Source organism: Platalea leucorodia (genome assembly GCF_965183815.1).
Source record: "Platalea leucorodia genome assembly, chromosome: 4".
Taxonomy (NCBI): domain Eukaryota; kingdom Metazoa; phylum Chordata; class Aves; order Pelecaniformes; family Threskiornithidae; genus Platalea; species Platalea leucorodia.
In genome coordinates this window covers 66,187,340-66,205,081 of record NC_138826.1, presented here as the reverse complement: position 1 = coordinate 66,205,081, position 17,742 = coordinate 66,187,340, and the positions used below count along the sequence as shown (strand labels likewise).

Sequence of the window (17,742 nt, the reverse complement as noted above, 5' to 3'; positions counted from 1 at the left end):
GTACAGCCTTCATCCTTCCAAATAGCAGGACAGATACTTGACCAGTTTGTGGGCTTTTTGGGGTTTTTTGTTTTTTTTTTCACCTGCCCTCCAGTATTGGGCTACAACTTTCCATTATTCCCTCAACACCTTTGGTGACTCTTTCTAAACCAAATCTGGCCTTTTTTATACCAAACCTTTGCCAGCCTTTTCTGAAATCATTCATGCCCCTCCCCCCCCTTCCCCTTGTAGCTCTCCACGGCTGACACTACATACAAGCACACATACATCTTCCTCAATTCTTCTGCATCCTCTTGCTCTCTAGCTCTGACCTACTCTTCCTTGCTCTTTTCTTCCTTTACCTTCTTCCCTTTCTCCATGTCCAGACTCATATCCCAGGTGTGAGGTTCATGCAGCTAGCTCCTGTCTCACACTTTGTTTACACCGTGTCTCTCTCTCCAATATCTGGTGTGTGGAGCAATGTCCCCTGCTCTCTGACCTCTTGGATGCAGCCCAAAAGGTCCTACTAAAGGACAAATCCCTCAGCTGCTGTGCTGTGTCACAGCCCTCCCTGGCTTGTGTCTGGCATCCAAAGAGCAGATCCTGGAGAACATCTGATCTCTGGTCACGTGGAGTGAGCCCCGATGAGAAACCCACCTGAGGCTGAACACGCATGCAGCAGTGTGAATGGATGGAGGGGAGGCTGAACCGAAGACAACGTGTTGACGTGCAAAAATGAAAACAGCAGCTGATGTTGATCAGGAGGAGGAAGGCTGTTAATTCAAAGCATGCCGCTCATCCACGTTGGGTGCAGATAGAAACAATATGCTGGAGAGCCACTACACACTGCGGTGGGACTTGCAGGGGCTGGCTGGTGTGGAGCGGCTTGTCCATGTGCCAGGGGTGGGTGTGGGGGGGCGTGTAGGGAGAACGCCCCCTTGGCATGGTGTCCGGGGGAGGGAGCTGGGGAAGGGGGGGGAAGGGGATGGCTTTGCCTCATTTGCTCCACTTTAAATACCTTTGCATAGAGCTCTGGCCACTGTAGTAAGGTCAGAAAGCTTCACCTGCAGCCGCAAAGGGGCCTCCCTGCGTGGGCATCGCTGCCTCTGCAACATGGACGCACAGCACTGCAAAATGAATGGTGACCCTTTCCAGGTAAGTGGTGGGGTCTGTGTGCCTGCTTTTTGCAGGGGGGGCTGTGGCTGCCTCCCTCCTGCCCCCCCATGCTTGCAAATCTTGTTTCCCACTCTCTGAGAGTCAGTGTGATCCCAAGATGGGAGGAACCGACGGGCCTGTCTCGATGCTTTGCGGTGCCTGCTTGCCACTGTTCTCCCTTTTGGGAGCCGGCGTACTTGTCTGTTGTTAATTGTGCTCACAAAAGTGCAGTGAGAATGAAAATGAACATTGCAACAGTATCCTTGCATATATGGCAAATAGAAGAAGAATCAGAAAAGACCAGCAGCTAATTAGAGGTCTTAAACCTGTGTGATGAAAAGAAAGTTGTCATCTTCTGTTAAAGCAAAGCAGCTGAAGTTAGGTGCTCTTCTGGTGGAGCTATTTGTTAAATTTTGGGACGCTGACATCCCCCTTTTTTAACGTTTACTGACTTACTTTGAACCCTTTGCTTTCTAAAATACAGGAAAGTCCTGAAGCTCATGCCTTTCGATTGTAGGCACTATAGTTACTGCAGGGGCAAGCAACATAGCTTGAGGCCAGGATGGTTAATTATTAGGACCAAATTCTGCATGTATGTGTCCTATGCAATGCTGCTGAAGCCAGAGACAGGCTGTGGAAGATGTGGGGGAAAAAAAAAAAAGGCTTCAGTTTCTACAAGCTGTTTTAAGAGTGGAGTAGCCAAGGAAGCCTGGTTTCCTACTGCTTTGTGTATGAGGCTGAACTCCCACAATAATTCTCCAGGGTCTCACCTTGCTACTTTTCCAAGTTGTGTAATTGCTTGGTCCCAATGAGATCTGTGGGAGCTGAGCATCTAAATGCCTTAAGAAATCTGACTTGGAAACTAGTTCCATCTTCAGAAGTAACTTAGGAATCTTATTTCCTTCGAAATATTTTTTTTTCTGAATTTTTACCTATTATTTTATATATTTACTACGTCTGGAATTTGCAACATAGAGGTGAAATATTTCTCTCACTGAAACTGCAAGCCAAACTTCCCCTTGCTTTAACAGTGTTGGGATTCACTCTGAAGGGCTTTATCTAACCTACTCAGAAATAGGTTAGAAGGCTGACAGGTTTGTGTTACTGATCTCCAATACTGCCACATGTGTCAGGAAGGCAATATCAATCTCTGTGTGAAGCGGTCAACTAAAAATGTGTGTTTGCATTGCACTCCAGTAAATCCCTCCTTGCAGCTACATATCACCTGTCTTTGAGATTGTAGTACGTCCAGGAATGGATGTTCATTTTGTCAACTAGTTCTTATTTTACTTCTTGAAAAAAAAAAAAAAACCCAGCTGGAAGAAAATTAGAGCTTAATTTATCCCACACTACATTTATAAATCACATATACATGCCATATAGGCAATATTTCAATGACAATGAAACAATCTGTTCAACTCTTAATCGTAATCACAGTAGTAACAGAACAGCAGAACTGCCCCAAAGTTGCAATTCCTCTCTATTTAACAGGTTGAAAACCAAGAAATTAGAATTAGAATTGAGAATGCATAAACTATGATCAACAGTTAAAACTATGCATAGGTACTACAAAAAGCTCAGCAATAAATGTGCCTGTGTGTATATTGATGTAGATCACTTCCAGTGTATACGTTGCTGTATATTGTCTACAGTGTGTATTGATGAATATTGCCTCCATATATATTGGTAAGAACTGGATACCAGGAAAACAGTCATTTTACTCTTCTTTCCCCTTGCAATGAAAGCTGTTATCTCTGTGGACAGACTAAGGCATGAACTAACATTTGTACGAAGATCTTCCAGTGAACTGAGTGCATATGCAGATGTGCAGGAAGTTAAGCAAGCATCACTGTTTGCAGGGCTAGTGCCTACTGCCTACTGCAATGTGTGTTCTTACTTTTAAGCACCAACATAAATCAATTTACAAGAGTGGGAAAAGCAGTGAGGACAGACTGAAAGTGGCTAATCACAACACATTAAGGCTAGTGACCAATGAGAACCTATCTGGGTTGGAAAGAAGGTTTTTAAGGCATTTTTGGATAATCTCATGGTATAAAGAGATTGATTAACATCAGAATTACCTTGCAGGACTTGAACCTTGCATTAGATCCCCTGCAGGTGTCCAAACCACAAATTCTTCTTTTGTCTAGTCAACCTGCCATAAAAGTTGGTCCTCAAGGCATGCCTTGGCAAGAGTATTTTAAATATTTAACTGCACTGCTTTTAAAACAGTTCCAGTGCAGACCATGAAAACCAAATTCTCAGTCCATTGGGCAGGCACTGGTGTAGCATAGTTCTGTCCTTAAGATCAGTTTTGTTGTGGTGGCGGAAACCAGAAGGGCAAAGCAATGCATGGGTAGTATTTCAGATGATGGTTTTGGTTACACTATCATAAAACTTTCAGACTACTGATGTTTGATTTGCCTTTTGACAGACTCCTGCCATTGTTTTCCCTTGTGGTTGCTTCAGGTGTAAATGAGTTTCATTAGCCAGATGCCACATCTCTCCTGACTGCTTTTCCTCTTGGTCCCCACCAGGTAAGAGCTGGGCCAGCTCCCTGGCTGGGTGAGGACCCAGGAGACACAGAGCTGCTGTGGGAAGTGTCACAGTTGAACAGGTGACAATCTTCCCTCTGGTGCATAAAACCAGTACTTACACTACAGTTCCCACTAGAGGTTCCCCATAAAGGTGGAAAACATTTGGATAACCTTTGCAATTTCTGGAAATAAAGCCAGATCAAAAAATCTGTTGCCCAGTCTCCAGCAATGAATTCTCAAGTTAGCAGCAGCCTCAGAGACAGCCTGAAGAATCAGCAATTATTTACTTTACAAAAGAAGGCAGTTCCTTATAACACTGCCTCAGAAAATGTAGTCCCACCAAGAGTTTTATGGCTTCAGGGCAGCTGGATTTGATTGTTAATTTGTCTGCTACAAAGACTATATTTTCTAAGGACAATATTTGGGACTGTTTATACTCTGATTTACATGCTAAATTAAGCAACAGCTATAATGCGGATAAGTTCTGACTGAGAATACACATCTTCATAAAGAAAAATTGAATGGATACCTTGAGTCAAGTTTTGGCCCAGGACTTTTTACGTCAGTATCCATCTGTGTTGCAGATGTCTGGTATGATCTTTGACATACCAACCAGGGGCAATTTGCCCAAGGCCAGTGGATGCTAAAAAAAACCCCAACTAATGAGGCATTAATGTGACTTCCAAAAGTTTGTGATGGTTGTACATCAAACTTACTCTGACATCAGAAAAAATAAGCTATTCTGGAAATCTCAGCAGGTGCTTACCTGCCATGTCAGGTACCCAGATAATTTTGAAAATCTGGCCCCACTCCAGGGTTCGGTTTCCTGTTTATGAAGTGGTGAAATAGCTCTTCCCTACTTAACAAGGGTTTTGTGAAAAGAAACATATGTACTGAGACATACTAAGACATTCTGGTAATGAGAACCATGAAAAGAATTAAAATAAACATTCTCCTTGCTTCGGAATACTGGAAATTGCCTTTTGGAATTTGCAGAGCAGAAAATCATTAAGAGAAAGGGAACAAACATAAATGAAAACACGTCTTGCCCTAACTGAGTCTTTACTCACTGTGGGATTTAGGGAAGATCTAAACATTTGCTCCAACATTTTCCCCCTTTTTTTTGGTTGTTGTTATTTTGTTTTTAAAACAACTTCCATATGCCTCTTGTGAATACCACCTCTCCTGGAGCTACCTGGAAGGAACATGCAGAACTGAAGGGAAACATAGATCATGGCCTGCATCTCTGCACAGAGCTCATCTACATTGCTCTGCTTAATCCTGAGCACTAATGAAAAGAAAGCCTAAGGTAAGGTCTTTGCACTGTAGCTGAAACCAAAGTGCAGTAATGTTTCCAGTCATCCCTGAGCTTGATACACTTGAGAGGTGAAGCAAGACAGAGATGATATTAGGCTATTTTCATGTCCTTTTTGGCTACCTCGCTCCCACATGGGCCTTAGTTTGAGAGAAGGGATCTGTGTCTGTACCATCATAAATCAGAGAAGCCCCAGAGCTGCTCTACTTCTGGCAGCAACAGTGGCTTTGATTCCCACTTAAAGCAAATTTATACCCTCTTTACATTGCTGATGCTGTGCAAAAGGGAAATGGAGCAAAGCAAAAGTGACTCTGAAGGTGAATGTACATTTGTTTGTTTGTTTGTTTTCTTTCAGGAATCTATGTACATTGAAGAGTCCTCAAATAAAAATGGGGTGATTTCTTTGATTTTCTCTCTGAAAGAAGAAGTTGGGGCATTAGCTAAAGTTCTGCGCACATTTGAGGTAAATATTTTCCTTCAGGAGACCTGACCAGGTCTTTACATTTTTGCATTGCAGCAACATTTGCTCAGAGTATTTATGGTCATGTTTGTCATTCCATTTCATTACCATAATGGGGGAAACCAGCATGCATTTCTTTTCTGGGATTAAAATCACTTAAAGTCCTGGAGCAGAAGTGGCCTTTTTAAGTTCAAATTTGACTTCAAACTTTTAAATTAAAACCTCTACTTTTAACTGATATGAGGGTGGAAAAAATGCATTTTCTCCATTTAAGGAGATATTCCACTGTGACTGCTTGAGTAAGAAGTGGAAGTGAATTGGGCCATAATCTGAGATTGACGTCTGAGTATGTGTACGTGTATGTGTACGTGCGTGTGTATGTGTATATATATATGTATATGATTTATATTTATATTTATATTTATATTTATATTTATATTTATATTTATATTTATATTTATATTTATATTTATATTTATATTTATATTTATATTTATGTATAGAAAGGCAAATATAACCTGAATGCGACTCATGTGATGCATAGTGCACGTGTTGCATGAAGTATTTCTCCTGGGGGCAGCTACCATCCTCTTAGCCCTTGTTTACCTCAGTAAATCTGATATAAATAAGCCCACCATCTCCCACTGTTGGTACTTCTACAGAGAGGGTAGACAGTACCTAGAAAACAGCATAAAAATGGCAGCATTTTGCTCTTTGTTCACTCCAAATGAACTCAGCATCTTGTACTGACTGATTTGGAAAGCTTTTGGGGAAACAACGAGCCATTTACCTTTCAGGACATTGTGTGCCTATTTATTCTTCCAGAATATTTCCCAGATGTCATGCATGCTGTTTAAAAAGCACGAAATCCTTGCAATTCAGGATCACTGTGTTGCAACACACACAGCTGTGTACTCTCTGCTCCCAAGCAAATACACTCTGTTATATTGGTTTTGTGACTTTTTTTTAAGAACATCATCATGTAATAGTTGTGCCTGAAAGCAACTCCTTCTATGGAGCATTGTAAAAACTTGTGGCCTGCATACTTTCCATTTGTAAACTGAATTGACTAGGGAATGAAAGATTTGTGTGGTATTAGTACAAATGAAAAATAATTATGAGTTATAGGACATACTTGATTCATTAAGATAAAGGGAAATTCATACCAACGACAGCAGAGCTAGTCTAAATCTGTGAATTGACCATTGTAATACAGTCCTGAAAAATGTCCATATGTTGGCAGCGTGCATGTCTGTAGGTGAACTAAGGAGGCCTGTTGATATTCACTTGTTAAATGCATTGCTGTCTACTAACCAAATTGCTATCATCAGTCTTAAAGGAAAATTTGCAGAGGAGCTATAGGAAGGAGAGAACTAGCCTATCCTTGCATATGATTCTTCTTGCCCCGAAGCAGCTACCTAAACTAGATGGGCTGAATCATGGTTTTCCCAAGTGACCCTGACAGCAACTGTGGGGATGGGACTCAGCTAAAGATGTCTGCACTCTGGTGGTTTCCCATCCCAGTGAGGCTGGCTCTTTCTGTGCAAATTTGCAGTCTCCCCCACCACCAAGGTTTGACAAGAGACCAGGCATAGGAGCTCTTATGCCAGTTTTGCATGCTGTTGGCAATGTAGCAGGGGTGGAGGGAAGGGATTTAATGGTACAAGCCCGACCTGCAGCTTCAGCTCCTCAGGGCTGTCTTTAATGAGTTCATGAGCACTGGGGTCTGTAAACCAGAGCAGCCTTTGGGCTGTTCTAACTCAACGCAAAGGACCTTACCCTGTGTACAGCTGCGTAAGATTCATGGACATGCACAGCTGAGACAACCCCCCACTCTTTCCCACCCAGGCCATAATCACAGTGCCTCAGAGACACAGGCTTTGTGCTCAGTGACATCTGCAGCAGAGATGGGGGAGGTGGTCATACACAGGTGAAGGGTGGGGACAAGGAGGAAGGGTTTTTTCCTCTGGTACCCCTTCCCTGCTTGATAAAATCCACTGTGTGATGCAGATTAGCCACAGCAGTTGGTCCAAACCCTCTGGTGGTGGGCTCCTCTGGGCAGGGAGACCCCTCACCTCGTCCCCAGGGTTTCTGTCACTGGCTCAGTGCAGGCCTGGGGAAACACAGCGGGTTTGTCTAAGAGGGACGGCACGGGGAGGAGATGTGGGGACGGCTGCTCTGGCTGTCGCTGCCTCACACAACCACATGAAGTAGGAAAAAGGAAAACACAAAAGCCACAAAATATGATCAGACTGTTGCCTGGAGCGGACGTGGGGCTGCAGCCGCTGGCCCCCACAGAGGGCCAGACCTTGCGTGGCTGCTCGTGCTGATGGCCATGCATGGAGCCCCTCTGATCCTTGCTGAGGCTGGGGGTTGCCCAGGCTGCAGGGGTCTCTCTGGGCACTTGCACGTGGGAACGCAGGCGGAGAGCACAGCTAAACCCTCTCCTCCTCCCAGCTCACACTTGGGAGTGATTAAGGGACAGTGCCTCCAGTACTGGCTTTGAGGATTTTCCCTCTTCTCTAGCCAATTTATAAAACTACTCTGGGACACGAAGAGGGGAGGAGGAGGATTAAGAGAGCTGTAAATATGAAAGTCTTGAAAATAAATACTCCTCAAGACAGGGAAGAAAGCATGGAAGCAAGATCCAGACTAAGACACAGGGAATTGAGGGGATACCTAAAGCAAGGAGAGATTTCATGATGCCATCAGCAGCCAGGCTGCCTTTCTGTACAGGAGGTATCTTTGTGGGCCTGGGGAGGTTCATCCTCTCCTTGGTTTAAGAGCTAGAGAAAAAATTTCTGTTACTCTGGGAGATGCTGTTCAGTCACTCTTGTGTCCCTGCCTGGGATGCAGGAGCAGCTCCTTGCTCCCAGGTTCACATCCTGCCCATGTTCTTCTTCTGTGCTGGGGTGAAACTTGGCCAGGCATTAGCCCCCACCACAGCTTGACCTCCATGGGGAGCAAGAGCCCAAAGGGAGCTGCACTGTGCTCCAGCCTGGCCCTGCACCTGGGGCACAGGAGGTCCAGGACTTACAAATGTCTATGGAAGGGTTCAACATCCACTTCAAGTGGGAGGAGAGTCCTTCCCCAGTCTCACACACAAAAATAAGCAGCACTCAGGAAGACACCCCACCCCCCCCCCAAACACCAGACCTCAGCAGGCTTCTAAGGTCTTCTGACCCCTGGCCCTTGTCTCCCCTCTGTTTTACAAATCCTTGCTTGGCTGTGTGAATCTGCTCCTCCTGGACTGCTCTGCACCCAGGGTGCCCTATGCCACTGTTGACAGTAGAGTCCCTGCAGTCCCTTCTCCACTGTCCCTGTGGAGAGGCAGCCTCCACAGGGCCAGACTTGCCCTCTGACATGTGCTGTAATGTAATAGCAGCTCAGTCATGCCCAGGAAGAAGCAGATTGTTAAAACTGAATCCACTTTGCTTCCACACTAGGTGCTCTGTGTGTATATTGGGATGTGGTAAAGATTCACTTTCTGCTTAGCAAACACAATTATTTTGCACTTGAAAAGCTTATTTGTCGATAATCTTTATCTGCCCTAGTGCGCATACAGCTTCCTTATGGGTTCTGCTTGGGCAACACCTCTGTCCTCATTGCAGGCTTGAGGGTGGCCATAGAGACAGCATAAACTCACCAGCAGTCTTTACACCAACTTCATTTTAATAGGACCTGGTGTACATTAAGGCACTGCTTGGTGCAGCCATATGCTGTTCATTTGTCTCATGCTCTTACAGAAGATGATATCTAGGAAACCAAAACTTGAATAAATACCTTAGTCTGAAACAGAACATCATACATAAGCAAAATATCATGCTTAAAATCAGGAAGACAGAATAGTTATTGTGTAGTTATGTTTCTTTTTTGATTCACTGGACAAATCAAAAAGTTACAGCAAGTAAGTCCAGGTCAGAAAAAGGCAGAAATCTTCCAGGTTTCTTATCAAAACTGAAAAAGCAAAGCAGAGCATTTTGGGTTAAACGAAATGTTACACTTGATGGAAATGTTCATTTTTCTTTGTAGTGATCAAAGCCTATTGAAACTGATATCTTTTTTTTTTTAACAACAAGAAAGTCCATTCTGAAAGGAAAAATGTGAAAAAAGAAGTTGTCCCCCCTCAAAGACTGGCATTTCCGAAGTTAAATTAATCATTAAAAAATATCAGAACTAAACATTTCAATATGCAGAAAGGATTGCCCTCAGTTTTAATTGAAATTTTCCTACATGAATTTGTGAATACATTAATCTCCTCCGAAGTCATTTTCCTGATGGACTTAGAAGTAGTAGAAGACATGTCAGCTGTAGTATGTTGCAAACATTGGGTTGGGATATATTACAAGTTTGCTCAACCCATTCTTGGAGAGGAGCCTTCAATCTTCTCTTCACTGATGTGACCTTCCCAAATACAGAGCAGGACTTCAGCACAAGTTCCAACCATCAGTTGTGTTACAGTGGGTAGGGCTCTAGCTCAAAAGCAGCCCCATTGATTTGCAACGAGTAGTACTTCTGCTCCTGGAGTAAGTTACTGCTCCATGGGAGGACTGGATGAGAGTAATGGGCTGCACTAAATGAGACCCTGCGCTTTGAGAGCCAGTAAAGATAACTGCCCTCTTTTTCTGTTTAGGAGCTTACTTTATTCAACAGATAGTCCAAAGTGACTGTTATCTCTTTGCCCCTCAGGAAGGTATTGACTCTGCAGTGTTTTGGGTTGTTTCCAAATCAGGAGAAGCGAGCAGTCACTTTGGCCGGGGGGTGTGTTGGAGGTGTCTGCAGTGATAAGTGAACAGGCCAGGCATGCCTCTTCCAAGAGACTTGTTTTTTCATCACAGTATGCATATGCACAGCTACAATCATTTTATTACACCTGAACTCACTGCTCCAAATCCATGTCCTCAGTCTCTTTCCTCTCCTCTTTCCAGGGCCAGGAGAGCAAGACTCCTCGATCTAGTAAACCAACATGAGTTTAAATAGAGGAGTGCCCTCTTGCTATGTGCTTATGCAGTGCCACATGCTGTCACATATGCTTTTTGGTTTGTCCTGCTCCACGTGTGTTGTGGATAGATTGTGCTGAATGCCTCATACCAAACTTTAGGGTTGGAGAAGTGCCAAGTGATGAACACCAGGGGCTGTTCCAGGGCCGGCTGCCCTTTGGAGCTGTTTGCTGGCTGGGTCCCTTTGCCTCTGTGAGCTTGTCATGCAAGGAAGACCCTAGCAGATGTGAAGGAGAAGATGGGGAAGCACTGTCTTCAGCTGAGAAGCAGGCCCTTGGATAGTAAAGCTGAACCAGATGGCTGCCTTTGCCTTCCCTTTGGGAAACCATGGCTGAAGGCATTACTGTAACTTCCTAACTCCCCTGATCTCCTGTGAAAATTAGGCACTGAGTTTCTACTCGAGCTTCTGAAAGTGTCCTCCTTCAGGAAACCCTGAAATAGCCCGTGACAAGAGTTAAAAGAACGTCACTTTTTTTTTTTTTTTGTATCAGGAAAGTGCAAATAAATCCTTGTTTTGGGAGATTTCACCCAAGTTCTCACTGAATGTTGATTAGCGGCACCGTAGCATTGTCATCGGTTCTTCAACTGGTAACAACGTGGGGTCTCCTGATGAAGCCAAACTTACTTAATGACAACAGTCATGAAAACAAGTTGCACATGGATATCACAGCTGTACTTAGTTTTAGCAACCATATACAGGAGCATTTAGTAATGTGTAAACAGAAAGACATATGAATGCCATGGGAAGCAGTAGCCCATAACATTCCCAGAAAGTATCCATCCCCAATGCAAGCTTCCCCATGTAGCTATGAAAACACAACTTTTCTTTTCCGATGATCAGGCCATTAAACTACCTGAGGGTGGGACTAAATTCTCTTGGCAGTGACCTCTGCAAGACTGCTGATGTAGCGTAACACCAGGCTAGTTTGATCCCACTGGTGTGGGGCAGCTGCAGCGCAGGAGATGCTCGGTCAGGGTGGCATAACCTGGGGAAGAGGCTGGAGCTGATTCATGGCCTCTGAGGGGGAGCCAAAGCTGAGATCCAGCACTGTGGGGTAAGGCAGGCAGGGAGATGGGCCATATCCTCCTCTGTCCACCATTACCACTGTCGTAAATTGATATCTGTATCACTAACCCCTGTCATTCAAAAATCATGACTTACACAAAATGGACTTTGTTCTAATTTGATTTCTGAGCTCTGACAATGTCTTGAGACTTCTTTCTCTAATGGAGAGTGATAGAGATACAGTTAAGTTGGATATTCAAATAAAGAAAGCTGAGATCTTTCATCCCCAGGAGTGGAGGTTTTAAGAAAAAGAGCAAGAAATTCAGAGTGACTTCTAACTTCAAGGGATCTGGCAATACTGTACCCCTGTGATCTCCATTAGGTGTTCCAACTAATGCCACCCTCAGTCCTCAAGGCAAAATCTGTTCTGAATTGTTAATACTTGCTAAAAAGTACATCAGAAATGGCCTAGTACACTGCTTTGAAATAAATGCACGGTGAACAGCTACCCCTCCTCTATCAACACAGAAGCACTCCAGCAGGTACCATGTTGTATGATACAATGTGTCCATGTAGGAGAGACTCAACCTCTATGCCAGTCATAAACCTGAGGAGAAGTAGGGAAGCACTAACCTACTGCAAGTTCTTTGCAGCTGCAACGATGGGGAGAATTCAGCAAAGGCAAAGCTAATCTCAAGCCATGGGTTCATTTGATTCCTACCAGCTCTAAAATAGGAAAGGCAGAAGAGACCAGTGTTAATAGTTGAGGTGTGAATCCAGCCTCAGACATGTGGCGTCCCAGATCTTCCACACCAGTTAGGAGCTAGGTTCCATCAACAAAAAATAGCTCAGAAATCATGAAGTCCCATAAAATAAAACCAGAATTTTTATTAGCTGTCTTTTGAGGGCACACATTGTCAATATTTCAGGCTCTACTAAAAAACACAGAGATATTGAAAACTGCTCAAAATAAACAACCAAACCCAAAAATGCCCCCATTCTCCTTTCTCAGGTAACCATTTGTCTCCAGAAGTTGGAGCATTAAATAAAGCATCAACTACTGTGAGAAACCTGATGCAATTGCAAGGTTTGGCAATACTGAGGATACAAAAAAGTTTTGAACAATGTAAAACTATGAAGATTAAACACTAGATGGAGTAGTTGGACTAGAATGAAACTGTGATTTGTAAAGCAATTCTAGTAACAGAGCCATTGTAAATATTTTGAAATCAGGGGCTTAGTAGCAAGACAGAGAATATGAGAGCATGTTTCTACAGGAGCACCAGTTCAGGGAGTTGGATGTATGCTGCTGAATTCTTGCTTTGAAAACAGTGACCAGAAGGGTTCTCCCTTCAACCATGAGGTCCTGAGCCTTGGCACAAGGAGGTAACGGGTTGGCTGTGCACATTGCTGCGCTGCAGGCACCCCTCAAATAAACAGCAAACCAGTTTGACGCTCTGTGGGAAGCTGTTTTGCTTATCCCAGGTATAAGAAAGGAGGTGACTCTCTCCATGAGCTTTTTCCTCCCTGTCTTCTTTTTTTTTCCTTTTTCCCACTCTCTTATGTTGTGGCAACACTTTGGGAGGCATTGATGCTTCTGCTGCCTTAAGCATGCCTTGTGCCCACACTGCAGCTTGTTTCTTCATTCCCAACCCCTGCATCATTCCCTCCGTTTTGTGGGTACCACTGTTTGTGCAGCTGCTCACTGAGCCAGGTTGGAGAGCTGGTACAGCGGAAAAGTCACCTCAACAAAAAAAAAGATATAGTTGAGGTACCTATGTGATCTTTCAAACAGCTCTGCTGTCTCCAGGGGAGGGATGCTGAGGCAGGGATGAACATTTTTGGGTGGGGGAGGGAAGCAGGGCATAATGGCCACTGAAGAGGTGTCCATGTTATCACAGCCTCTGCAAGACGTAGAAAGCCCAATCAGGGTCTGGGACCCCATTCCTCTATGAATGTACACAGAGATGGAATACAACACCATGATGCATCAGTGCAAGGCAAAAATAAAGCAGCACCCCAGTGTGCCTGAGCCGAGCCTTTGCACAGGAGGAGGTTTTACACCCACTCTCCACTTTTGTGAGTGGCTCCACAGAGCAGCCAAACGGCCCCGGGCTCCACATTGCTGCACCGCTCTCCATGGCACGGCCATGGCGAAGGGGCCGGCAGCCCTCTGTGCCTGCTCTCTGTAAAAAGCTTTCCAGCTCCGAGTCATCTGAACTGCCAGCTCTCAGCCGCCCCACCTCCCCACGCCTCACCAAGCGCAGGGTACAATGTGCAGTCTGTTTGTGAAACGGGGCTTTGGAGGCCTAAAACAAATTGTCCTTGGGGCCCAGGACAGTGGCGGCCATTCTCTCCCCCAGACGGCCCCACAAGGACAGCAGCTCTCAAGAGCAGCAGTTGGCAAATGTGCTTTTGACCTTTTCAACTTATTGTATTGGTTTCTAGCCAAACAATTTAAGTTCATCTGTAGTGTGCGACACTCAGGAAACAGAGGAATGACATGCATGCTGTTTCTTACCAAGTAATAAACTGCCTTTTGTGGTGGAGTGAATGAGGCTTTAGCCACTGATGGCCAGATGCCCCCCTGTGCTGTGCAAGCACTGAGAGGAGCAAAGAAAACCTTAAAGGGCTTGAGAAGCTCAAACTAGAGGGAGGCACAGGAAAAAAGCTTCCCGCTTTCTTCCCTGTAGGTCAAAGCAGATCCTCACAGTGTTTCTTCATGGATGAAATCCTGACCCCACTGCAGCAGGGGGTTTGACACTGACACCAGCTGGACCATCATTTCACCCCACGTAGTCTGGTGTCTTCTTAAGCCTGAAAACAGCAAACCAGCAGCTTCTCCAGGGCTGCTGAGCACTGTGTGTCAGCTCCTCTGACTCTTCTGCAGTTGATCTCCAGGCCCAAATTTCCTCCAGGGGTTTGTCTGTTCCTCCCAGGGGACAGAAGCCCATACCTGGCTTAGGTGTGCCGTGTCTGCAGCTCCAGTGTGAGCCCAACAAGAAGGTAAAGTCAGCACCAACTGAAATCTGTTTAAAAGGTTTTTCTCAAAAAATAAGAAAGTAATATTTTCATATTCAAATCACAGTGCTCAGGAAAACATTTGAGTTCAGCTAAACTGAGGGAGATTTTTCTGGACTTGTGTTTAAGTGACTGGAAAAAGAGGATTTTTAGCTACTTGTTGCTTTACACATTGACATGGTGGCATGTCTGAGGTCAGGTACCCACTGGCCATGGTCATCAAGACTACAGTTGCCAATAAACCCTTTCTTCAGAGCTAGGAGGCACTGCTGCTGGTCAGTGAAGACATTTGGTGAAATGGAATTTGAATTTCCATGCTAAAGAAAAGACTTTGCTGTGAGAGTGATCAGACTCTGGAGTAGGTTTCCCAGAGAGGTTGTGGAGTCTTCATCTGTGGAGATACTCAAAACCCGACTGAATGCAGTCCTGAGCGATCTGCTCTAGCCGACCCTGCCTGAGCAAACTGCTGGACTAGACGATCTCCAGAGGCCCCATTCAGCCTCAACAACTCTGCGATTCTGTGATTTTGTGATTCTGTGATTTAAAACACCCATGTTTTTATTTGCACAAACCTGGGCTACCTTTTTGTTACAGATCCATGTTTCCCATTGGATCTCTGCCCAACACCTGCTCACAGCCCTGGAAACTGTGCAGGTGGCTTTGCAGGTGACTGTGCAGTGGCTTTGCAGAAGCTTATCTCACCGGGTGCCCAGCTGCTTGCTTTTCCAACCTCCTTTCAAGATGCTTATAAATACAGCATTCGCTTTCTCATGAGAGGGTTCTCTACAGGTGGAATGCCTACTTTCCATGTTAATCCTCGGGGAATGTTCTTGTCCACCCAGACAAGCTCCCATTAGGTACTTGCGGTACTGGAGTCACCATTTACAATACAAAGCCTGTTTACAACTTGTATCCTGCTTCCAACTTTTTCAAAAGTTTATGTAGTGCATAGTCTTTATGTTCGTGCTCTGCAGAAGGGTGAATCCCACATCCTTCTCATTCTTCCTTTTTGTCTCTCTCCCTGTTGTGAAAGTCCTCAGTCCAGTGGCCACCAGAGGCAAGTCTCTACTTTTGAGTTATTTGGATTGTGTAGTGTGGGTTGTTGACTAACGCATGAATTTCAGCTAGGCTTTATGTCATATTTCTTCCCCCAAACCCTGTGTGACCAAAATCACTCTTTCTCATAGGAAAAAGGTATAAACCTGACCCACATTGAGTCTCGACCTTCCCGTCTCAACAAAGACGAGTACGAATTCTTCATTAACTTGGAAGGCAAGAATGTCCCAGCACTGGACAAGATCATCAAGTCCTTGAGAAATGATATCGGAGCAACGGTCCACGAGCTTTCACGAACAAAGAAGAAAGACACTGGTAAGGATACACGGACAAGAACAATATTGACAAGGAATATTTACATCACATACTTAAATGACTTCTTTTTCCAGTAGCAAAGGAGTTCCTTTTGGATCCGTATGTCTGCGTTTCCCTCCCTCTGCCTATTTTGCCTATGTTGTAAGCTTTTTCAGATGAAGATTTTCTCTCAGTGTAAACTTCCATGCTCCATCTTTTGCTGTGCTTCTGACTAGGTCTCCTGAGAACTGATGTTATGGTGTTATGTTGTCATCTGTCCAGTTGGTTGGCAGCACTCAGAGTCTCTTAAAGACAGCCTTGTTGCAGTAGCTTGTTACACTACCTGCAGACGTTAACAGGGATCAAAGGATGATTGGAGTTGCAGGCTAAGGGCTCAACCTGTAAATCCCTAAGCAACGGTGCAGGAAGTTGTAGGTACATCTATTTTTTGCTCCCAGTCTCTGCCCTGTTTTAAAACAGGCAGCATTTATATACACAGCTTCTGGTAAGTCATGCAGTGCAGCAACTTTGGTTCTTAACATGCACCTGTAACATGAAAGAGTAACAGAGGTGCAGGTGGGACCCAAGCTGCCATGTTTAATGCAGATATGTTAGCTTATCAAGCCCAGTGACATATCCCCTGAATCTGTCACTACTATCCCATAGCTTTTGGACCACTGAGCACTGAGAGTCACTGCAGGGCCTGTACACTTTTAGCCTTTTCCTATGTTCTCTGCCCACATGAGAACTTAGAAGAAGAGAGACAATAAGGATCTCCAAGTGGGATGCACTACATCTGTCTAGTTACTGTCTGCCCTGAGTCACAAAAAACACATAAAGTCAATCAAAATTTAAAAGGGCAAACAGTTTCAGCAAAATCTGCATGTGCATGCATGGACTTGTAGATGGCAGATCAATTCTGCTGAGAAATCCAGGCCTTGATCTTCCTCCTTTCGCCCCCCAACCCACCCACATAAAAAATCTGTACCGGTTCAGTACCCAACAGAGTCAAGCCTCTACAGTGCCATTTTGTGGAAAAATGTCACCTATTGAAGACTGCCTTTTGCCTTCCTAAGGAAGGATGGCTCCCTGGAGTCCCAAGGGAGGTCACCAAGGGGGTGTCCTGGAGATACCTACAATGCCAGCGCATTGTGCGTCCCAGCTGGAGGACTGCCCTAGCTTGAACACTTCTCCCAGAGGGCACTCAGGTGAAAATAAGCTGTTTTTTAAGTAAGTGATACACAGACCCTTTGAACCCAGTCAGACTTTGCCATCTTGTACAGCGAGTCTGTTCAGAGTCAGGCTGTACAGAGCCAGCACTGACAGGTGAGTACATTGCAATTATGATAGGGCATCCTAAAAAAAGATGTAAAATTTTAAATCAGAAGACAGCAATGAAAGTCCTGCAAGGGGTTATGTGGTCAGTCCCCTGGCAAAAGGCAGGACTAGCTAAATCACCGTCTGTCCCGAGCGGTGGAGATTTCCCAGGCTCCACAGCTGCGCACTGCGGGGCTGCCCTGCTCTGACCCAGTCTCACTTGCTGCACCCACTTTGGTGGGAGCAGGAATAACTCTCCGTTCCTGGAAGAAATCCCAGGGAGGTCAATTGTAATTCTGAATGACTGATGACTTCTGCTCCTGGCTGCCTTTGACACTAGGAACAGAAGTTACTCTTCCTCTCTAGACCAGTCTTTTTGGTGTCTGGTGATGTATCCTGTCCAGCCTCAGCCTTTTCTTCTCAGGGCACCTGGTTTCTGGGTTTGTGGCCAGTCTTGTTGCTCTTTTCTGGAGTGTCTCCAGCAGATTCCATAAAACCTAGGTGTAACTATGGGCTATAAGGATTCTATTGCTCCAGTGAGCAATTAATTAACTACTTATTAAACCAGTTGTTGCTCATTTGCTGACTCTTTATATACTGTT

The 17,742-nt window shown here is 44.7% G+C and overlaps 1 protein-coding gene across 1 annotated transcript in view; it reads left to right on the top strand.

Annotated features, from left to right (window-relative positions):
* Nucleotides 1–1,022: 1,022 nt before the first annotated feature.
* PAH (phenylalanine hydroxylase) overlaps nucleotides 1,023–17,742 on the top strand; it is a gene marked incomplete at its 3' end in the record, with an annotated part of 37,671 nt that continues 20,951 nt past the window's right edge. The window contains exons 1-3 of the mRNA XM_082308915.1: nucleotides 1,023–1,134; nucleotides 5,342–5,449; nucleotides 15,661–15,844. Coding sequence (XP_082165041.1) covers nucleotides 1,093–1,134; nucleotides 5,342–5,449; nucleotides 15,661–15,844 — 334 coding nt within the window. The 5' untranslated portion in view covers nucleotides 1,023–1,092. The remainder of the gene's footprint in view (nucleotides 1,135–5,341; nucleotides 5,450–15,660; nucleotides 15,845–17,742) is intronic.